Below are 23,632 nucleotides of genomic sequence, written 5' to 3'. Positions count from 1 at the left end.
ATTCATTTTGTTATTTTTCCCCTTCCCCCCCACCCCTGGCCTTGGAAACTTAACAAGACTCTGTTTCAAAATAAAAAAATAAAAAAATGTTAGGATGCAGTTCTATGTAGACAGCCCCTGGGTTTAATCCCCAGTACTGCAAAACAAAAACAAAATAACAAACTGTACAATTTAAGGTAGTAAGAGCCTTAACTGTGTCAGTCCTGGTTTTAAATCTCACCTCTACAGATTACTAGCTGTGTCTCTGAGCAATTCCCTACACCTCAGTCACCTTATCTATAAAACAGAAGTAACATTATCCCAGAATTGTTGGAGGATGAAAACTATAAAGTAGGGATAGACATGGAATTATAAAAGCAAAAGCCAAACAGCACAGATATGGCCAAGAAGTGATGTGGCTTAGAAAAATGAAACAGAGAACTGTAAAATATCATTGTGGACCCAAAACAAGATGCAGCAAATATCACTCAATTTCAGAAGTTCCAGATCTCCAGGGCCCACTCCTTACTACTTCCTTACTTCTCTTTGGGATTCTTGGTCCAAATTTTGCAAGGAGGCAACAAATCTTCTACCTTGCTATTCAGGACAAGTTGATATAATTAGCATATTGAAAAGCCAAATGTTAATAATACAATCAGCCCTCTGTAAATGTGGGTTCCCTACAAACTCAGCAACAGCACATCAAAAATATTTGAAAAAAAATAGGAGGGTGAAAGATGGCAGGAAAGGTGCATTTCCCAGCAGTTCCTCAGCACAAGATTTAAACAGTGAGAAGAATGTTCTTCACCTCCTAAGGGAATTAACTGAAATTTAACATTGGACAGAAAAATAATCATAAAGATACAGAAAGTTGGAAACTTCGAACATAAGAAATATACATTAGAGACATGCCAGCTCACTGCAGATGGGAAAGGAAGGAAGGAGAAGCAGAGAGAAAATAATGTAGCAAATAAAATGGGCTGGGGGAACCGGTAAAATAGAGAAAAGTTAACCTTAAATAATCCAGAGATAGTAGGGAAAGATATTGTGAAAAGTAATTAAAATCAATTGGCTGAGGGCCAGCTAGTCCATCTGGAATTAGTGCTATGGCAGCGGGAACCATTTTTGAGTGGCCATGTGGTATCGAGCAGAGGCTGGAGATTGGGACAGATGAAGTTGCCAGCCTGACCTACCAGTCACCCACTGTGAGGCCCAGACTCTATCTGGACCAGTGTGATTGAAACAGGTGCAGAGGTCTGTGCCTAGGGCAATACAGGCTGGGGATACTGAGGAGAGCTCCCTTTGTTGCTCAAATATACGGGCAGATGCTAAGTAATGTGGCAGTCAGGCAGGCCTACACTCCAGGTCTTCACAACCATGGAGATGGAACATCTGAAGCTGGTCAAGGTTTAGACTCCTCACCCTAAAAGCGGAAATTCTGGGAGGCTCTGAGACTCAGATGGTCCAGCAGAGATTGGCACCTGCCCAGCAAGAGACAGTGTAGACCAAATCTCAAATACCCACCCACAGAGTTCAAAGAGTGGGTCAAGACCAATCTCCAGCTACTTGAACTTCCAATTTAGAACTCTACACCAGCCCCATTATGGGAATACACCAGTTTTCAGCACTCCCCAGTTTGTCCCCCATTCTATACTGGGGGACAGGATGCTGAGAGCCACTGCATCCAGCTTTGGCACCTAGCAAAAACAGCTGGCAGCTGTGGAGAAATACAAAGATGTGGGACTTAACAACACAGTCCTAGACCTAAGGGTCATCTCCAAAATAAATTTAAAAATTGCACATTAGCATAAGTGAAAAATATCCATCCCTGCCAAAATTTTTGACCACCTCAGTGGAAACACACCCTTTTCTTTCCTCATTCAGAATTCTTTTTATATTTCCTCCTTTTCTGCTTTTTTCCAATTTTTAACTGTATTTTTATCCTATTTTTAAAAAATGACTTTTTTATTCTTTTACTTTTTTCCATTCTGTATGACTATATATATACATATAAACATATAGGGGTGTGTGTGTTATAACTACACAGATAGGTTTGAAATATATATATATATTCATACAATTTTCTTGCATTTAAATTATTCTCTTTTTCATCTATTTATCACTTAGCCTTGATTAGACTTTGGTGGGGTAAAATTTTGAATGGGTTTGTTTTGATCTTTTACTTGTTTGTTTGTAAGTGGGTTTTGTTCCTTATTACTTCTTCACTAATAAATTTTCCTGTTCCCTCTTCCTCTCTTTACTTTATTACTTTTAGTTATTTTTTTACTCCTCCATCATTAAAGCCATCATCAGCTACCTACCTCCTACTTCTCCTCTGTTTACTTTTAAATATTTCAAACTTTCTGTAAACTTCCTATCATATTTTCTTTTCACTTAAAGAACTACAATTCCATTATCTGATAGAATTATATAGTTTATGTAATTTATGCATCATTCCTGTTGTTATTATTAATACAATGTACAACATAGTAGACACCTGTTGATTAATGTATGATCCAGTTCATGGCTGTTCATTGTTGGTGTCAATGTTAAATACTAACTCTACCATTCCTCAACAGATGGTAATTAGTGTTATAGGTGTCAAAGTGACACTGGAAATTTATTTTAAGGCTACACATCATTTTTAACATTTTTGCTAGTCCTTGCTCCCCCTTTCTCTGAGAGTTGAAAAGTGATCGGGGCACTTCATGCTCACAGAGTAGAGATCCTGCTGATGAGCAACACTTACAACTCAGCAGAGTAACAGCAAACTGTACTCTGCAGACAAGTTAGCCCAACTCACATCTCAACAATACTGCAACACATAGAATAGGGGAGAGAAAAACCCTAAACCAACAATCAGGTCCCAAGTAGAACAACTAGAAGGGGATCTCATTCCCACACCTGGATATCTACTCATACATGTAGGAAAAAAAGAGAGAAAACTCTCTAAACCAAAGAAAAAAGATAACTACACACAAAAAGACACATGTAAAGAGGAAGAGGAATCCATGCACTTTATGTGCAACTCCAAGACCTCTGAAAATATGAGGAAATAGGCAAAAGAACTGCCCCTAAATTCACAGTCCCCCAACAAAGGAACTCACTGAAAGAGAAGTGGATGAAATTGCAGAGAAAGATAAAGAAACATCGATTGTTAAATGTTCAATGAACTAAAAGAAGATCTAAGGAATGAATTAAGAGAGCAAATACAGGATATAAAAATCATTTTGATAAAGATATTGAGAAGAAACCAATCAGAACTTCTGGAAATTAAAGACATAATGAATCAAATTAAAAATTCACTTCATAATATCACTAATAAAATAGATTGCATAAAAAATAGAACTTTGAGCCTCAAAAACAGAACTTCAGATCTAAAAGAGTATATGAACTTGAATACTCTGTATTCAATCAAGAAAAAAATATGGAATTCTGGGACAACATCAAGAGACTAAACCTGAGTCATTGGGGCAGAAGAGAATATGGCTAAAGACATTAAGAACCCCTTCAGTGAGATTATAGCAGAAAAATTTCCCCACTTTAGAAATTAGACGTCCACATACAGGAGACATATGGGACCCCAAATAGACAAGATCAAAAAAGACACAATCAAATGCCTAATATAGAAAATAAGGAAATATTAAAATAGTAAAAGCTGCAAACAAATAAGGCTCACTTCTAACTTGTTAACTCAGACCCTAAAATCAAGGAGGGCTTGGAATGAGATATTCCAAGCTCTGAAAGAAAACAATTGCCAGTTAATATTGCTATATTTAGAAAAGCTATCTTTCAGATTGATGTAGAAATAAAAAAATTCCATGATAAGGATAAACTAAAAGAATTCATGACCTCTAAGGCAGCACTATAAAAAAATACTTAATGATATGCTACCCACAGAGGAACGCCAAAACAACCCCCAAAGCTCCCAAATAGATGAATATCACTAGAGGAGCAACCAACTAAATGAGAATAAAAAACAATAGAATGTAGCAAACTAATCAAAATGGCAGGAAATAACAATCATTTATCCATAATAACATGGAATGTAAGTTGTCTCAAGTTCCCAATTAAAAGATACAGATTGACAAAATGGATTAAAAAACAAGATCCAACTATATGCCATTTCAAGCGACTCATCTCATAGGCAAAGGAATTCATAGGCTAAAAGATATTTATGCCCCAAATGTCAGTACATCTAATTACATAAAAAATACTTGACATTAAATCCCAGATAAACATCAATACAATAATACTGGGTGATTTCAACACACCCCTATCACCAATAAACAGGTCATCCAAACATAAAATCAATAAAGATATTTCTGAAATAAATAATACTATAAATCAGAAGGACCTAACAGACATTTACAGAATATTTCACCCCCAGACAACTGAATTCACTTCTTTCTCAGCAGCTCACGGAACCTTTTCAAAGACAGATCACATTCTAGGTCACAATGTAAGTCTTAGCAAATACCAGAAAATTGATACCATTCATCTTATCAGATAAAAAAGGAATGAAACTAGAAATCAACAGTAAGAAAAATTACAGAACCACAGGAACACATGGAGACTGAACAATAAATACTCCTTTAAATGAGGAGTGGATCAAAAAGAAATCAAGAAATTATTATAAACAAATGATAACATGACTACAACATATCAAACAAAAAAAAATAGTCCTAAAATTCATTTGGAAAAATTAAAGACCCAGAATAGCTAAAACGATCTTGAGCAATCACAATTGTGATGCTGAAGGCACCACAATACCTGATCTCAATGTGGGGAAAAAGGAACACTCATACATTGCTGGTGGGACTGCAAATTGGTGCAACCACTCTGGAAAGCAGTATTGAGATTCCTCAGTAAACTAGGATGGAGCCACCATTTGACCTAGTTATCCCACTCCTCAGCTTATACCCAAAGGACTTAAAATCAGCATACAACAGTGATGCAGTCACATCAATATTTATAGTAGTTACATTCACAATACCTAAGTTACGGAACCAACCTAGGTGCCTGTCAACAGATGAATTGATAAAGAAAATGTGATATGTATACACAATGGAATATTACTCAGCCATAAATAAGAATGAAATTATGGCATTTGCTGGAAAATGGATGGAATTGGAGACTATCATACTAAGTGAAATAAGTCAATCCCCCAAAAAACCAAAGGCCAAATGTTCTTTCTGATATGCGGATGCTCACACACAATAAGGGGGAGGAAAGAATAGAAGTTCATTGGATCATACAAAGGGGAATCAAGGGATGGGATGGGGGATGGGAACAGGAAAGATAATAGAATGAATTGTATGTAACTTTAATATGTTCACAGATGAATACACAACTAGTGTAACTCCACATCATGTACAACCACAGGAATGGGAAGTTATAGTCCATGTATGTATAATATGTCAAAATGCATTCTACTGTAATGTATAAAGAGAACAAATTTTAAAATTTTTTTTAATTTTTAAAAATTTCTTTTAGTTGTGGTGGACCTTTATTTTATTTATTTTTATGTGGTGCTGAGAATTGAACCCAGTGCCTCACATGTGCTAGGTAACTGCTCTACCACTGAGCCACAACCCCAGCCCTAAAACATTTTTTAAAAAAATACCTACCAGTTGGTAGAGTGCTTGCCTCACAAGCACAAGGCCCTTGGTTCAATCCCCAGCACCGCCCAAAAAACCCCAAACAAACAAATAAAACACCTGATCTCAAATATACTACAGAGATATAGGAACAAAATAGCATAGTATTGGCATCAAAACAGACTTGAAGACTAGTGGGACAGAACAGAAGACACAGAGAGAAACCCTCATAGTCACAGTCATCTGAAACTTGACAAAGGTACCAAAAATATATGTTGGAAAATAGACAGCCTTTTAAACAATGGTGTTGGGAAAACTGTATATCCATATATAGAAATATGGAACTAGATCTGCATCTCTCAACCTGCACAAAAGTCAAATCAAAGCAGATCAAAGACTCAGGAATTAGATCAGAAACCATACAATGATTAGAAGAAAATGTAGGGTCAACACTCCATCATATAGGTACAGGGACCAACTTCCTCAATAAGACTCCTAAAGCTCAAGGAATAAAACCAATAATCAATAAGTGGGATGCTATCAAATTAAAAAGCTTCTGCACAACAAAGTAAATGATTAAGAGAGTGAAGAGAGAGCCTATGGTATGGAAGAAAATCTTTTCTAGCATATTTCTGACAGAATTAATATCCAGAATTTATAAAGAACTAAAAAAAACCTTGATATAAAAAAAAAAACCCAAGTAACCCAATCAATAAATGGGCAAAATAAAAAAACCTAAACAAATTTCTCAGAAGAAAAAACATAAATGGTCAACAAATACATGAAAAAATGTTGAATATCTTTGCAATCAGGGAACTACAAATCAAAGCAACAGATATTTCATCTCACCCTAGTCAGAATGGCAATCAAGAATAAAATTAATAAATGCTGGCAAGGATGTTGGGGAAAAGGTATGCTCATACATTGTTTGTGAGTCTGAAAATTAATACAATCACTCTGGAAAGCAGTATGGAGAGTCCTCAAAAAACTAGGAATGGAATGACCCTATAATCCAGTTATCCCAGTCCTTAGTATTTATCCAAAAGAATTAAAATCAGCATACTATAGTGACACAGCCACAATGTTTATAATAGTGCAACTTGCAATAGCCAAAATGGAAACAACCCAGGTGCCTGTCAATAGATGAATGGATTAAGAAAATGTGGTCTATATACACAATGGAGTTTTACTCAGCCAAGAAGAATGAAATTATGACATCTGCCGGTAAATGGATGGAACTGGAGAATGTCATGCTAAGTGAAATAAGCCAGACTCAGAAAATCAAGGGTTGAATGTTCTCTGTCATATGCAGAAGCTAGAGCAAAACAAGGGGGGGAAAGAGGGAGTGTGTGTGGTGAATATTATAAAGACAGAGGGAAGATGAACAGAGTAGAGACTGAGGGGGAGAGAGGAAAGATGGGAAAAGGGAGGAAATACAGAATGAATTTGACAAGATTACACTATCTGTACATATAAATACAACAGTGAATTCCACCTTTAACTATATCTATAAAGTGCCAATTAAAATATATATAAATGAGTGGAAGGTAGATCAGTGGAGTAGAAGAAGGGGAACGGGGGAGGGAGGAGAAGAGGAAAGGGGGAGCACTGGGAACTGAAATGCAGTAAATTAAATTCTATGCATGTATGATTATATCAAAATGAGTCCAATTATTATGTACAACTATAATTCACCCATAAAAGCAAAAAAATTGAAAAAATTGCATCTGTACTGAACATACACAGATTTCCTCCATCAATATCCCCTATACAATTCAGCCAATTATTTATATAATATTCACTTTGTATTTGGTATTACAAATTATCTAGAAATGTTTTATTTTTATTTCTTCCATTTTATCCATGCATTATAATTGCACACGATGGGATTTGCTGTTACATGTTTATACATGCACACAATATAACAATATAATTTTGCCAATATCACTCCCAGCACTTTCCCCACCTCCCTGCATCCTACCCCCATCCCTTTCTTCTACTAACCTCCTTTGATTTTCATGAGACCCACCCCCACCACTTTTCCATTTTCTTCTCTAGCTTCCACACGTGGGAGAAAATATACAACCCTTGACCTTCTGACTTTGTAAAGCTGGGTCATATGGTGGTTCCATGCCTAGTCTTTTGAGGAGCCTCCATACTGATTTCCATAGTGGTTGAACTAATTTACAATCACAAGAACAGTGTAAAAGTGTTCCTTTTTCTCCACATCCTCTCTAGCATTTATTATTATTTGCATTCTTGATGAATGCCATTTGAACTGATGAGAGAGGAAATCTTAGTATAGTTTTGCTATGTACTTTCTAACTGCTAATGATGTTGAACATTTTTTCATATATTTGCTGGCCATTTGTAGTTCTTTTGAGAAGTGTCTGTTCAATTCATTTGCCCATTTATTGATTAGATTATTTGCTTTTTTGGTGTAAAATTTTGGGGTTTTGTTTGTTTGTTTTTGGTACCAGGGACTGAACATAGGAGTGCTTAAGCACTTAGCCATATCCCCGGCCCTTTTTATTTATTTATTTATTTTTATTTTGAGATAGGGTCTCGCTAAGTTGCTAAAGCTGGCTTTGAGCTTGTGATCGTCCTATCTCAGCCTCCCTAGTCACAAGGATTATAGATGTCTGCCACTCAACCCAGCTGGTATAAAGTTTTTTTGAGTTCTTTAGATATTCTAGATATTAAACCTGTATCAGAAAAGTAGTTAGATTTTCTCCCATTCTGTAAGTTCTCTTTTCACATTCTAATTGTTTCCTTTGCTGTGCAGAAGCTTTCTAATTTGATGCCATCCCATTTATTAGCTCTTGGCAGTATTTCCTGAGACTTAAGGGTCCTATTGAGAAAGTTGTTGGCTATGCCTATAAACTGGAGTGTTGACCCTATGTTTTCTTCTAAGAGTTACCCAGTACTATAATTCTGTAGTATAATTTGAAGTCAGGCATTGGGATGCCTTCAGCACTGCTTTTTTTGGCTTAAAATTGCTTTGGCTATTCTGAGTCTTTTCATTTTAAGACTGCTTTTCTTTCTGGTTCTGTGAAGAGTGACATTGGTATTTTGATTGGGATTGCATTGAATCTGTATGTTGCTTTAGGCAGTATGGCCATTTTAAAAGTATTAATTCTGCCTATCCATGAATATGAGGGATCTTTCTATAGAAAATCTTTAAAGTATATAGAAGGATGTGCATAGGTACCATGCATATACTATGCCATTTTATATAAGGAACTTAGGTGGATTTTGTTATTGGAGGTCCTGGATTTAATCCCTATTAATACTGAGGGATAACTGTATTAGGCAAGAGGTGAACATAATGAAGGATTTTATTAACACATAACAAAATTATTTACAAAGGATGTTTTCTGAGTCTTATTTGGGATTACATTGCATTTTGAAGAGAAAATGACAACTGAGAACCTTTATCCAGAGAAAGAAGTAGTCAATCCTCCAAATGAAGAAAAGACTCTATTTCAAAATGCCATACATACCTTGCAACCTTAACCATCTTTGGATTATGCTGCTTGACCAAGGAAAGCAAAGTCTGCATTGTTTTGCCAGTGTCAATTATATCCTTTTAAAAAAAGAAAAGACATTTAAATGGCAAATAAGACCAGGATAGTTTTAAATTAAAGTCATTGTTGAAACACAAAATACCAGAACCCTGATGTTCCAGTACTTCCCCATGGCATAATGTCATTTTTCTTCAGTGCAATAATCCTCACCAAAATTCACACACTAGGATAATCTAGAATCTGTAAATCATTTAGCCCTCAGAAAGTAGTGGGAATTCCAATACTGGATTATCTAGGCACAAAGAGATCAATGACAGCAAATATAATACATACATGCATGCTTCATTAGAAAGTTATGATGGCATCTTTTATAAAAGGTATTTTAGGTTTTTCTTCATAAATTCATGATAGGGATTCCTTCCCAATTGTCTGATAGTTAATAGTCCACTTTGAGAAACACTGCTATGTACAATCTTTAAAAGTATTCAAATTAATAAGGTTTTACTATACAGAATGACTTTACGTTAAAGAGAACTTGAGGTATTTATCAAAAGGAGATTTTTTGTTCTCTCTGATATGCGATGCTAACACACAATAAAGGGGGAGGGAAGAATAGAAGTTCAATGGATTAGACAAAGGGGAATGAAGGGAAGGGAGCGGAACAGGAATAGGAAAGACAGTAGAATGAAATGGACATAACTTCCCTATGTTCATATATGAATATACCACCAGTAAAACTCCACATCATATACAACCACATGAATGGGATTCAAATTAGGATAAGTTATACTCCATGTAGGTATAATATGTCAAAATACACTCTACTGTCATGTATATCTAAAAAGAACAAAAAAAGCTGAACATTTTTTTGCTGGGTGTGGTGGCATATGCCTGTAATACCAGTGACTTAGGAGGGTGATGCAGGAGGATTCCAAGTTTGAGGCCAGGCTCAGCAACTTGGCAAGGCCCAAAGCAATTTAGTGAGAGGCTATCTCAAAATAAAAAATAAAAAGGGCTGGGGAGGTAGCTCAGAAAAAAATGGTCCCTCAGTCCTACAATTACAAGAAACTAAATTCTGTCAACAACCTGAATGAACTTGGAAGAGCACGAATCACAGGTGAGACAAACATCTTGATTCAACCTGATGAGACCCTGAGCAGAAGACCCAGCTAACCTGTACTTGGGAAGTATATAAATATATACATGAGAATATGTATCAACATTTCCAGTTGTCATACCTCTGAAAAGGAATGACTACTGATATTCCATAACATGGATGAACCATGAAAGGGCTGAGCTAAGTGAAAGAACCCAGAAACAAAAGTCACATATTTTGAGAGTTCATTAATATGAAATAGCCAGGCTATGCCAATCTTCAAGACAGAACATAGATCATCAGATTGCTAAGGGACGGGAATGGGGACAATGGGAAATGATAGCTAAGGAGATTGAGTTTCTTTGTGGGCAAATGAAAAAATTCTTAAACTGTTAAAGGGCAGAAAAATGGTGGTAGAAGCTCTAGGAAACAGTGACAAGTACAGAGAAATGAAAGGAATATGCTGGAGAATGAGGTTGATAATATATATCAAGGCCACACTGAAAAACTCCAAAGAATTCAGTCTAAAGACTAAAGAAAGGGTGAATAGGGTCTGAGGACGAGGCATGATTATAAACAAACACTTTAGAAGTTTTCAGAATTCAGTAAGGCAGAAAGATTTGAATAGGGAGACCAGAGACAAACATAAAGAGGGGTACAGACAAGTTGTTATAAACAGTGATAAGTGATCAGGGGAAAAAGTATTGCATGATAATAAATCAAGGAGGTGGAAACATGAGATTTTTATACAGGATGGCCAGGGAAGGCCTTAAGGAGAAGGTGAGGTTCTTAAACCTTAGCATGTACCGGAATCACCTGAAGACTTGTTAAAGCATAGCTTGCTGGGCCTCATCACAAGAGTTTTGATTCAGTAGGTTCCTGGCTGATGCTTTTGTGTATTAGGATCATGTTTTGGAAAGTGATGATATGAAATTTCATTTATTACTGATAACCTTAGGAAACTGCTTAACTCTCTCTGCTTCTTTAGACATAGAATAGTGCCGGATAAAGTAAGCACTGTATAAATTTGGCTATTATTACATTCTCAATACTTCAGGACATAATAGTAATGGAAAATAGGATAAAAATTACAAATATTCTTTCATATATACCAAATGTTGCTTAAGAGGAAATTTAAGCAAAACACTAAAGTTAATATGTATGTATGTATATGTGTGTGAGTGTGTATATATATTTGTAACATGTTTAGAAAGAAAAAATTCAGAACGAAAAGAGGAAATACATTAAGTTTTTTTCCTTTACCAGTAAAAAAATCACTCAGTCTTTATAAAACACAAGCCCACCATTAAAACTAATAAAGAAGAATTTCTTTCCCTGGCTTACCTTTAGGATGATACACAATAAATTAGAAAATCATAAACATTATATTAAAAAATGTAAAAACTTACTTCGACAATCAAGACATTCTAGAAGAAAAAAAGAAAAGTCAGTATAACGAATAAGTATTTCCAATAGTAAGTGAAATTACATCATAACAAACTCTAAGGAAATTATCCAAATTCTTGTTTTTAATGACTATATCAAATTCTTCTTGAAATCATTTGGTCATCTATTGCAATTTGGAAGTCCTTAACACTAAACTTTTCATAAATAAAATTTGACCCATGTGTTCATTTTTATAAAATTCTTTCCTTACTTAATGCAAGGTCTTAGGCAAGTCATGATATTTCTCTAGGCCCGTTTCCCAAATGTAAAATTAGAAACTTGAACTAGTTGGCCTCTTATGTGTCTTCTGACACTAATATTCTAGGAACTGTAATTTGTACAAAAACTCCAAAATCATATGTTTAAGTTACCATACTGAATCCAATTCAGAATTCATTTTCCTATTAGGCATATACTAATATGGATGTATCTATATTTTTGGACTACACTAAAAAAGACACCAATACTTCCTCCCACTATAACCTTCACCCTACTTTCTACATCTCAGAATTTTATAGCTATAAGAGTTCTTAAGAGAAAATACCATCTAATGATTATTTCCCAAAGCAGAGAAGCATTCTATCTGTCCTTATAGGAATGAGGAAGCATTTCACATAATGGTTATAATCACTGCCCCAAGAATATCCACACTATTTTATTCGTGTTTGTCATTATACTCTGTCATAAATTATAGCATCAGAATTTTAAAGTTCTACATTCTTTTCTAAGCTACGTGTTACCAAGGAAGGGCACACAACATCCACTGTGTTACATGAAAAATTAGAATGTTTTTTTAAACTTTACCTTGATGAGACATACAAATAAAAGATTGAAGAATCACTGCTCCAGGTATTAATAGTAAAATTATAACCAAGTAAAGCTTCAACATTTCCGTATCTCAAAGTAGTGTATCATTGCAGGCAATACCTTTTGCAAGCCTGGATAGGTCCAAGTGCAGAATGAAGTAAGGTTAGCCCATAATTTTGGCAATTCACACTACTTCTCTCATTCTAACCCACCCTCGGTGGAACAGTTAGTAGAGACAACTGCAGCCTATTTCCTAGACTATTCTACAGGTAGAAAAAATATATTTAAAAGCTATGTTCAAATAAATCCCAGTGTAGTATAAGGAATACAAACACTGGAGTTAGATTTTTCCTGATTCAAACTGTGGCTCTACCACCTAACAGTTGTATGACTTTGAGTTTCCACATCCTCCTCCACAGAAAGGGACAATACCAGCTAGGTACAGTGATGCATGCTTGTAATCCCAGCAGCTCCAGAAGGCTGAGACAGGGGAAGCAAGAGTTCAAAGCCAGCCTCAGAAACAGCAAGGCACTAAGCAACTCAGGGAGACCCTGTCTCTAAACAAAATACAAAAAAGGGCTGGGGATGTGGCTCAGTGGTTCAGTGCCCCTCAGTGCAATCCCCAGTACAAAAAAAAAAAAAAAAAGAAAGAAAGAAAAAGAAAGGGACAATACTTCCTTTACAGGATAGTCATGAGGATTAAATGAAATAATAATTACAGTAATGCAGCAGTAGATGCTTAAGAAGCTAGTTCCACTCCTTTCCTCTTATCACAACTAATTTGTTTCTTCAAAGACACTATAATTTAAAGCTTTAGGAAAATGGAATATAATCAATTACTGGACTAATAACTTTCACCACTTACTATGTGGTTCTTTCTCAACATTTCCCTACCCTAACTAGCACATTTGAAGGATAACACATTCCCATCAGTGACTATGGCTCACTGAAGCAGTGATTCACACAATGGGATAGTCATGGTTTGAAAAACAGCATGGAATTATGAAACACAGAAACTGAATCCTAGCTTTACAACCTGATTAAGTCATAATCATAGACTTTATAAGACAGTTTATATAAATCAAAATCCAGAGAGATTAAATATTTGCCCAATACTAAATCTATAGTAGAATATGATTCCAATACTGCTTACAAATAAAAGAATGAGAACTGTCACATTATTGAGAGTTTACTTTGTCAAGTCGTTATTTCCCCACTTAATAAATGAAAATAATGAGGCTCATAAGTCAGATGACTTGTTTAAAGTTATAAACATAGGCAAGTGGAAGAGAAGGATTTGAATAAGGTATATTCAAGGCCCAGAGCCCATATCTTCAAGTATTAATAAGAGAAAAGGGGAAAAATATATACATATGTATCTGCATAGTGTATAAATATTCCAAAAAGCTAAAATGAAGAAGTTTTAAATAATCCCATTATCTCACCACAAAGAAATAACTTCACACAATTTGTATTTCTTGATTTTTCCACAATAAATGTGCTTTACTGCAACTATCATGAAAAAGTTATTTTAGAAACTGAGACCTATTTAAGATCACAGAGCTACACAGTGGGACAGATCCATTAAGTGGAAAAGGCAAGGTCAAACTCAATCACAGAAGGCCATGAAGGCTAGACCTCTTCCAGTGCTAAAACTGATTGTAGAAATAAGGGTTTCAAATGGATTCTAAATAAGGACAAAGCATGCTAAAAGGGAAAGAGAACAGGTTTGGCAGCAGTATACAGAATGTAAAGGAGAGGAAAAGCATCAACAGATTACAATTTCTTCTCTGAAATTTTCAAAAGATGCTGAGGTCGACAACAGATTGGCATAACTCTGATATAGGACCACAGAATTTCACTTAAGTATTTTATGTTAAAAATTTCTTACAGATACTCAGTTAAATAAGCAGTGACCATTAAGATCCAAAAGCCAGAGGAAGGAAAGAACTTCAAATGTTTGCATTAAAATTCAAGCTCTATCCCTTACTGGTTGTGTGACTTTGGGACTATGAGACAGTTTTCCTATCTCTTAATTCCATGCTGTTTCAAACTATAACTCCATCCCTCAACTCCCTATTTATAAAATAAGGATACAATCCTTACTGGATTGTTATGAAACTCTTCCAGGATTAATGCCTTTATATTTGACACAGGTCTTATAAGCAAACAATAACTGGCAGCTTTTAAAAAAAGCAGCATTCCATCACTTATTGTGTATTACTCAAAAATTTTCAATGTATAAAAAGAATAAAGAAATCAAAAGGGAAATTTAAAAATACCTTGAGACAAATAATTGATTTTGACAGCAAAATCAATACTGGAAAATATCTGGAAGAATTTTCATATATTAATAAAACTCTTTTTTTTTTTTTGGTGCTGGGGATCGAACCCAGGGCCTTGTGCAAGGCAAGCACTCTACCGACTGAGTTATCTCCCCAGCCCAATAAAACTCTTCAGAGTTGGTTGTGACGGCACATACTTGTAATCCCCACACACCTCAGCTATTGGGGAAGGTGAGGCAAAAGGATTGCAAATCTGAGGCCAGTCTTGACAGGCAAGATCCCATCTCAAAATGAAAAATAAAAAGGGTTTGGGAGCAGTTCAGTGGTAGAGCATTTGCCCAGCACACACAAGGCCCTGTGTTTCATCCCCAGTGCCACCAACGATTAAAAGAAGAAATAATAAAATTATTTATTTATAAAACAGGCTACACCCATTTTTGAGTGAACAGTATTAGAGTAGCCACCCAATATCAGTTATGGTCACTTTTGAACCACAAGGGGAATTATTAGCATGACAGGTGTCTGAGATTTCTTAAAATATGTCTGAATCTATTTAGTGTACTTTTTACTAGAAACTGTTGTTAAGAGCTCTACATGTATCAACTAATCCTTGAATCACCCCTACCTACTCACCTCTGGGACACAGAGAAGTTAAATAACCTGTTGTTTCTTCATCTGTAGGTTTCTCCCCCAGTGCTGGGGATTGAACCCAGGGACTTGAGCATGCTAAGCAAGCACTCTTTTACTGAGCTAATAACTCTAGCACTCCCATCTATAATTTTTGAAGGATTCCAAATTAGAGTCCTATAGAGGTAGAGAACAGTACTTGGCAATATTAACTTTTAAGTTTAATACTAGACTCAGCTATCTTTTGGCTATACAATATAGGGAAAGATAATTAACCTAGATTGCTTCCAAGGGTTAATAACCCTCCTCATTTAGTTGTATTATGTAAACTACCTCTCAGTAATTGAAAGAACAGTGTTACTAATTGACTTTTGGCATAAGTACTCTTTTCTTCCCCTTCAAGATACGCACCTTTCCAGTTAAAGTTGAGAGATCATCTCCACCAATTACTTTTATGTCTCCTGTTGACTGGTCATTCTAGTTTAAAAGAAAACATATATATGAATATGTGCATCTTCAGTATACATACACTTCAAATTATCAAATGGAAACTAGTTAAGAAGTTAGCTATGTAGCTATGTAATGTCCACAGCATTATATTCTAAATGATAGGAATTATAAAAATTAAGTTTCCAGAAATGAATGACTAAGTAACTTTCAAGTAGAGATTAGTAAAAATTAAAAAGTCTGAATTGGTCATTACTGATTTGATGTTTTTAAGAGACCTAAAAATAGGCTACACCCATTTTTGAGTGGACAGTATTAGAGTAGCCACCCAATATCAGTTATGGTCACTTTTGAACCACAAGGGGAATTTTTAGCATGACAGGTGTCTGGTTCTGGTCCTGTACCACCACACGAGTCAAGCAAGTTGTAGAGGTTGGTCTATTATCACATCCAAACCCAAGGATATGTCCTGAAAAGTCTATCCCAGGCCCAGGTCATCTTCACACTGTCTGGGAAACTAAGTCTGATCCATAGTCCTTTAAGGCACACTGCTTACGCTCTCAATTTCTGCAATCACAGAATCCACCAGAAACTCTTATGGGAGTTTCAAAGGGGAATGTGCAACATCCACTGTAGTTAGTGGTAAAAACTCAAATGTGGATGTATTGGATTAAAGACAGAAAACTTGGGTGAAAGCGCTGGGGCTTGCCCAATCTGACAGCAAGCCATACCATAAAGCTATGGCAATTAAAATGGTGCAGTACCAGCACAGTAATTGACAAGGAGATCAAGGAACAAAGTGGAGTCCAGAAACAGACCCAACAACATATGAGGATTTAGTACATGATAAAGATAGTATATCAAGTCAGTAAGGAAGAGATGGATTATTCAACAAATGGTGTTTGGTCAACTACTTATCCATTTGAAAAAAAATAATGTATGGTCCCTACCTCACAGCATTCACAAAAATAAATTCCAGATGGATTAAAATCTAAATGTAAAATACAAAGCTGTAAGTGGACTGGAAGAAAATGTAGGAAAACTTTTCACATTCTTAGAAAGTTTAAAAACTTAGCCCTGACATGAACCCAAACTGAAAAAAATCTATAACAGATATTGGGCTCCAAAATAAGAAGCCACAGGAAGATGAAGAATGAACACAATTAGATAATTTATAGAAGTCCAGAACATAGAAAATACCTAAAAAACAAATACCAAAAGAATGTGATTCTATTACTCATCCATCCATACAAAATTATGCCTGACGAATACACTGAGGAGAAACAAACACTTTTGTCATTTATGGTAGTATAAATCTGCACAACCTCTTTTGAACAGGATATAACACTACCTATTAAAAACATGCAAGCTGGGATGTGGCTCAGTGGCAGAGTGCTTGCCTGGCATGTGTGAGGCCCTGGGTCAGAACCCCAGCACCACACACACACAAAAAGTAAACATGGGGGCTGGGGATATAGCTCAGTTGGTAGAGTGCTTGCCTTGCAAGCACAAGGCCCTGGGTTCAAATCCCCAGCACCACAAAAAAAAAAAAAAGGAGAAAAAGTAAACATGCATGCCATTTCAGTCCAGCAATCAACACTTCCAGGTATTGATACAACAAAAATATTTACAAATATGCAAAGGTACATTCAAGGATGTCCACTGTAATAATTGTTCCTTAAAAAGAACCAGGGGAATAGAGGCCCACACCTGTAAGACAAGCAACTCTGGAGGCTGAGGCAGGAGGATCATAAGTTGGAGGCTAGCCTCAGCAACTTAGTGAGACCCTGTCTCAAAATAAAAAATAAAAGGGCTGGGAATGTGGCTTGGTGGTTAAGCGACCCTGGGTTCAATTCCTGGTCCAAGAAAAAAAGAAGAACCAACATGTCTGTTAACAGGGAACTACCTAAATTAATGAAGTTAATCTACAAAGTAATAATAACATGAGACTATTAAAAAGAATCTGGTAATCTAATACACACTGACACAGAACAATGCTAATTAAAAACACAGGGCTGGTAATGTGGATCAGTGGGATCAGTGGTAGAGTGTTTGCCTAACATGTACAAGGGCCTGGGTTCAGTCCCCAGCACCACAAAAAGAAAAAAGAATACCTAAACAATAAAAATGACCAAGTAGTAGACCAATGTGTTGCCTATGAAACCACTTTTGTTTAAAACTACTCCATATTGGGCTGGGGGTATAGCTCAATGGTAGAACGTTTTCTTTTCTTTTTTTTTTTTTTGTGGTGCTGAGGATTGAACCCAGGGCTTTGTGCTTGCAAGGCAAGCGCTCTACCAACTGAGCTATATCCCTAGCCCCGGTAGAGCACTTTCTTATATGTGTGATAGGTTTCATCTCCAGCACTGAAAATAATAAATAAATAAATAAAATACCATATAATGCTAGACACAGTGGCACATGCCTAAAGCAGGAGGATCACAAGTTCAAAGCCAGCCTCAGCAACTTAGCAAGACCCTGTCTCAAAATCAAAAATAAAAAGGGCTGGGGTTTATATAGCTCAGTGATTAAATGCCCCTGGGTTTAATCTGTGGTATCCAAAAAAAAAAAAAAAAAAAAAAAAAAAATCCACCATATAACTATTCCAAGTTGTAAACTAAATGTATGACTTTATGATATCAAAAGACCCTTGCATATTACTTCTCATCTTAGGGAAATTACAGATACTCCTTATTCTAACTAACTTAAAAGACAGCATTTCAAACATATAGCATTAATAGAAAAAAAAGTAGAAAAACTGAAGCTTTAGATGAGAGTGGATAATGTTAAACGATTCCCACTATAAACTTGTTAAATATTGCCATCTTCTGTAAGAATGTGGTATTACAGTCCAATGCCAATTGATCCTTTTTGAGAGAGAAAAGGATGAGAGGCACAAGAACAACACAAGAACAAAAGTGCAGAGTACTGGAAAAATATCCAGGCTCCAAAGACTGCAATGACAGGGCAAGAGACATGAGAATTACAAGCACACAGAACATTGGTGCTCTATAACGTCTGAATCTCCAAGATTCTGTTGGCCCCAAGGTTTTTAGCTTGTTTCTCCTGAGGCTTTTTTCATGAAAACACAGCAACCCTTTAAGCAGAGTTTAATAAAGAAGAACTATGTAAGACTAATGGTACAGCCCACTTGCTGGAATATAAGTGCCCAAACTGCATCCATGTATCAATTACCCCATCTGGCTGGCCATGGGAATTGCACCTCCCTCCTTTCCTGACAAGCCTCCCACGGTCCCCCTTGACTGAGTGCCTCTTAAATGCCTCATCTTCAAGTATGGAGAAGTCTGGGACAAGACTGGCATGGGTGAGGAGAGAGCCCCCCCTTTCAGAGTTGCTTTATCCACCCCAAACATCCTTTCTCCTTACTTCTCTCAACCAGAGTCCAAGTTACCTTTAACTCAGAATGTCACTGTCAAATACCTAACCTAAATTCCCAGAGAAACTCTTTAGGTCTACAAATACCATGAGCGCCTTTCTTTTCTTTTCTTTTTTAAAATTTTTTTTAGGGGGCTGGGGTTGTAGTTCAGTGGTAGAGCACTTGCCTAGCATAAGCGAGGCCCTGGGTTGATACTCAGCACCACATAAAAATAAAATTTTAATAAAAAATAAAAATTTTTAAATATATTTTTAGTTGTAGATGGACACAATACCTTTATTTTATTGATATATTTTTATGTGGTGCTGAGGATCAAACCCAAGGCTTCACACATGCTAGACAAGTGCTCCACTACTAAGCACAACCCCAGCCCCAGTGCCTGTCTTTCTATGTCATCTTGGCATCTGGATGAAAAAAGGAGGATAATAGGGAAGAACTTTGTTCCTATTTTTTTGTTCCTAGAAACTTTGAAAACTTCAAGGAAGCAAAAAGAACTGGGACTGGGGATGTAGCTCAGTGGCAGAGCACGTTCTTAGCATGTGCAAGGCCCTAGGTTCAATCCTCAGTAGCCCTGCAAAACTTCTTCTAAAAGTGTCATTAATTTTATTCAATTATTTTAGTAAAAAAATACTATAGAAATACCTCATAGTAGAGGAAATCTATCTGCATACTTATGAACTGTTTCATTTTTCTGAATATCACAATCTTAGGGTCAAGAAAGGACATCAAATATATAATACTATTTTTCATTGTTCTAAGATGCACATTACATTTTAATACCCCTAAAATCAACATTATTACAATTGATGGCACCATAAATATAACTGGAAAAGTTTTATTTTTTAGAAGCACAAAAAACAGTAGTAAGTCTTAATCAGTGTCATCTTAATCAAACATAATATTTGGAATTGGGGGCTGGGGAGATAGCTCAGTCAGTAGGCCCTGGGTTCGATCCCCAGCACCCAAAAAAAAAAAAAAAATTTGGAATCCCAGGCTAATTCTCATCCCTAGGCAAGTAAAATATTACCTAATGGGGCTGGGGCTGTAGCTCAGTGACAGAGTACTTGCCTAGCATATGTGAGGCACTGGGTTTGATCCTCAGCACCACACAAAAATAAACAAATAAAGGCATTGTGTCCGTCTATGACTAAAAATATTTTTAAAAATATTACCTAGCTATTCTGAGTACATAAACTACAATAATGTGTGGGTATACAGAGAAAAAATTCTTTTTTTTTTTTGAAAAAATTCTTTAAAATATTAGAAAGTGGTAGCAGAATTTGGATGACTTAATTCCTTTATAATTTTCTGCAGTTTTTTTTTTTTTTTTTTTGCGGTACTGGGGATGGAACTCAGGGCCTTGTGCTTATGAGGCAAGCACTCTACCAGCTGCGCTGTCTCCCCAGCCCAATTTTCTGCAGTTGTATGATTTTTAAAATAATGAACGTATGATTTTATCAAATTAAGCTCTTTAGTTTTTTTATATGTATGTGAATACCTTCCAGGACAAGCTGTTGAATTATTAAATAGGTTGGAAATGTTACTTCCAGTCCACAGAGTATCTGAACAGTTTTCTTAATTTCTACTGTTTAGTAGTAAATCTTACAGAATTTCACATAAAATATAATGGATTTTTTTCTACTCAAAAATTAATATAAAATGTTGTTTATATTTAAGATTTCATGGTTTTTAAAATTTTTTAAAAAATTTTTAGTTGTAGGTGGACACAATACCTTTATTTTATTTTTATGTGGTGCTGAGGATCAAACTCACGTCCTCACACGTGCTAGGCAAGTGCTCTACCACTAAGCCACAACCCCAGCCTGAGTTCATGCTTTTTTTCTCCATTCAGAAGTTCAGTCTAATAATCCTCAAAGATCTAAAACTAAAAGTTAAAAATTACTAAATGTAGAAAATGGAATTAAAATTTCAAAATGTTTCTACAGCTCCAAATTGCTTTTATAACTATAACATTTTTAAGAATATTAAACTCCCCCATTTTTGCTTGTTTTTGCTTTTCAAAGAAAGAACATTCTGCACAAATCCCCAGATATGAATCATAAAGTAACAAGATTTATTTTGTACAGTGGGGAGAGGCTAAACAAGACCAAAGAGATAAATCATATCATGGACTGTAAGTAAATGTTTTGACTCTAAGCAACGATGTTATTAAAGGCTGGTCAGCTATAACGCCAGCAGATGTACTGACTGGAATTAAGTCCAAGTGCAAACTATGAACCAATCAATCAATAATTTCTGTTGAGTAAGAATCCACATTTTAATAAGTTGTTAATTCAAGCAAAGCTATGGGTAGTTAAAAGTTTGCAAGTAGGAAGTAATGTCATGATACATGGGCAGAAAGGGTTTGATGGGATACAGATGTCTATGATAATACTTAAATAGTTGACCAATTACCCATAGGACTGATCAAAATGTGAAAAAATACTTTCTAGTTCTTGCTTCCAAGATGGCAAAAAAAAAATTAAAAATAAATAAATAAATAAAAAGATGAAGGAGGAGCATGCAGCCTATTTGCTGCACAAACCGTGCCTGACGTGTGCCCAAGGACAAGGCTGCTAAGAAGTTTGTTATCTGAAACACAGCAGAGGCCACAGCTATGAAATGTCTCTTGGAGACACTTCCCAAGCAAGTCCCTTGATGCCTGTTTCCCAAGTTGTATTTGAAGCTACATTACTGCATGAACTCTGCCATTCACAGCAAGGTGATCAGAAACTGATCTTGCTAAGCCCAGAAAAGACCAAAACCCTGCCCCAATTTAGACATGCTGGTGCTGCCCCATGAACTCCACCAAAGGGGATGAGTCACTGAGGACTGAGGAAAAATTATCTTCTAGAAAAAAAGGAAATTAAACTGAAAAATTGTGAAAAAGGCCAGACTTGAGTCAAATAAATAATTAATGAAGAGAATGAAGGTTCAAATTCAAATGTAAGTGTTCTTACTCTATAAAAACATGAATGAAAGTTGAAAATGAAAGATGGACTACAATACTAACTCATGAATCAGCAAACACTGAACTTATTCTAATTTATGAAGAAGTTAAGAGAAATCCCTGTAAAGGAAAAATTTTAGTTATAAGAAATACAATCCTAGGAGTTGGTCTTGAAAAACAAAACAAACAAAAAAACCTAAAAAATAAGTATATAGCCACTCAGGTGACTAATTTGAAAAAGATAATACTTACTTTGATGTAAATCACTAATGGATACATTAGAAAAATCCCACTGTAACCAAGTGAAATGAATATATAAGTATAGCCTGCAGAGCTTTAAAGAAAATACAGGCAAAACTAGAGCTGTCATATTTTTTAAAATCATATCAAATGTACTTACACAGTAGCTCTTCAGTCTGATAAAATCTACAGTCATAGGAATGGATCTATCACTATTTCTATTCAGTGCTTTAATGTAATCCAGCAGGTCAGCAAAGAATTTATAGCCCCCTTTGAGCACACAGAGGGCTACGATGTGATGGCCTCCCATCTCTTTCATCACATCTCGAGCAAGTCTTTCAGTTCTACGGAAACAAAATCGGGGATTTAAAAGAAAGTTTCATATATTTAAGCTTTATAACTTAAGCATTAAACTTCCATAAAACATATCCCCTTTGTCCAATGAAGCATACCCTTACTTTACCAAGCAAAATTAAAATTTGATACCTTCAAAAATCAGATACACTGAACATCTACTATAAATTTTTAAAATGCAAATAAAAACAAGATAGAATTTTCAACTATTAGATTGGCAAATTCTGATTAAATGATACTTGTCTAATATAAAACATTAGACGAGATTAGAACACTGTCATAAGTTATGATACAACTTTTGGGAGGATAATTTGCAGTACCAAAACATTTGATAAGCTGGGCATGTTAGCACATGTGTGTAATTCCAGTGGCTTAGGAGGCTGCGGCAGAAGGATTGCAAACTCAAAGTCAGCCTCGGCAACTTAGCAAGACCCTGTCTCTAAATAAAAAATAATAAAAAGAGCTGGGGATGTGGCTCAGTGGTTAAGCACCCCTGTACCAAAAAAAAAAAAAGTTTGAAAAACATCTTCCCCTTGACCCAGAATTTCTTAAGCAAGTGACAGAACATGTGTAAAAGGATGTTCCCTCTAGTAGAGTCTGTAAGAGCTAAAACGGAGAGATCTTAAGTGTTCAACAATAGTGGACTGGTTAAATCAGCTGTAGTACATCCATAAGTGGAATGCTTACACGTGTTAAAATATATATGTATATATGCACATTTAAATATATGAACACAGCCAGTATCTAAGGGAGGGCATGTATACAGGTGGCTGAGAAAACTTTACCCTTTCCATTTATAGTCTCTATAGATAGAATGTTTTATAACATAAATGTATTGATATATTTTTAAAATACATTTTTAAAATAAAAAATAGCT

The 23,632-nt window shown here is 35.7% G+C and overlaps 1 protein-coding gene across 1 annotated transcript in view; it reads right to left on the bottom strand.

Moving 5' to 3' along the window:
• Hprt1 (hypoxanthine phosphoribosyltransferase 1) overlaps window positions 1–23,632 on the bottom strand; it is a 39,086-nt gene that overhangs the window by 4,500 nt on the left and 10,954 nt on the right. The window contains exons 3-6 of the mRNA XM_047537136.1: window positions 22,562–22,745; window positions 15,779–15,844; window positions 11,612–11,629; window positions 9,083–9,165 (exon numbers count right to left, since the gene is read on the bottom strand). Coding sequence (XP_047393092.1) covers window positions 9,083–9,165; window positions 11,612–11,629; window positions 15,779–15,844; window positions 22,562–22,745 — 351 coding nt within the window. The remainder of the gene's footprint in view (window positions 1–9,082; window positions 9,166–11,611; window positions 11,630–15,778; window positions 15,845–22,561; window positions 22,746–23,632) is intronic.

Source organism: Sciurus carolinensis, chromosome X, assembly GCF_902686445.1.
Source record: "Sciurus carolinensis chromosome X, mSciCar1.2, whole genome shotgun sequence".
Lineage (NCBI taxonomy): Eukaryota > Metazoa > Chordata > Mammalia > Rodentia > Sciuridae > Sciurus > Sciurus carolinensis.
The sequence above is the reverse complement of the archived record's forward strand: the minus strand, read 5'-3'. Positions and strand labels throughout refer to the sequence as shown.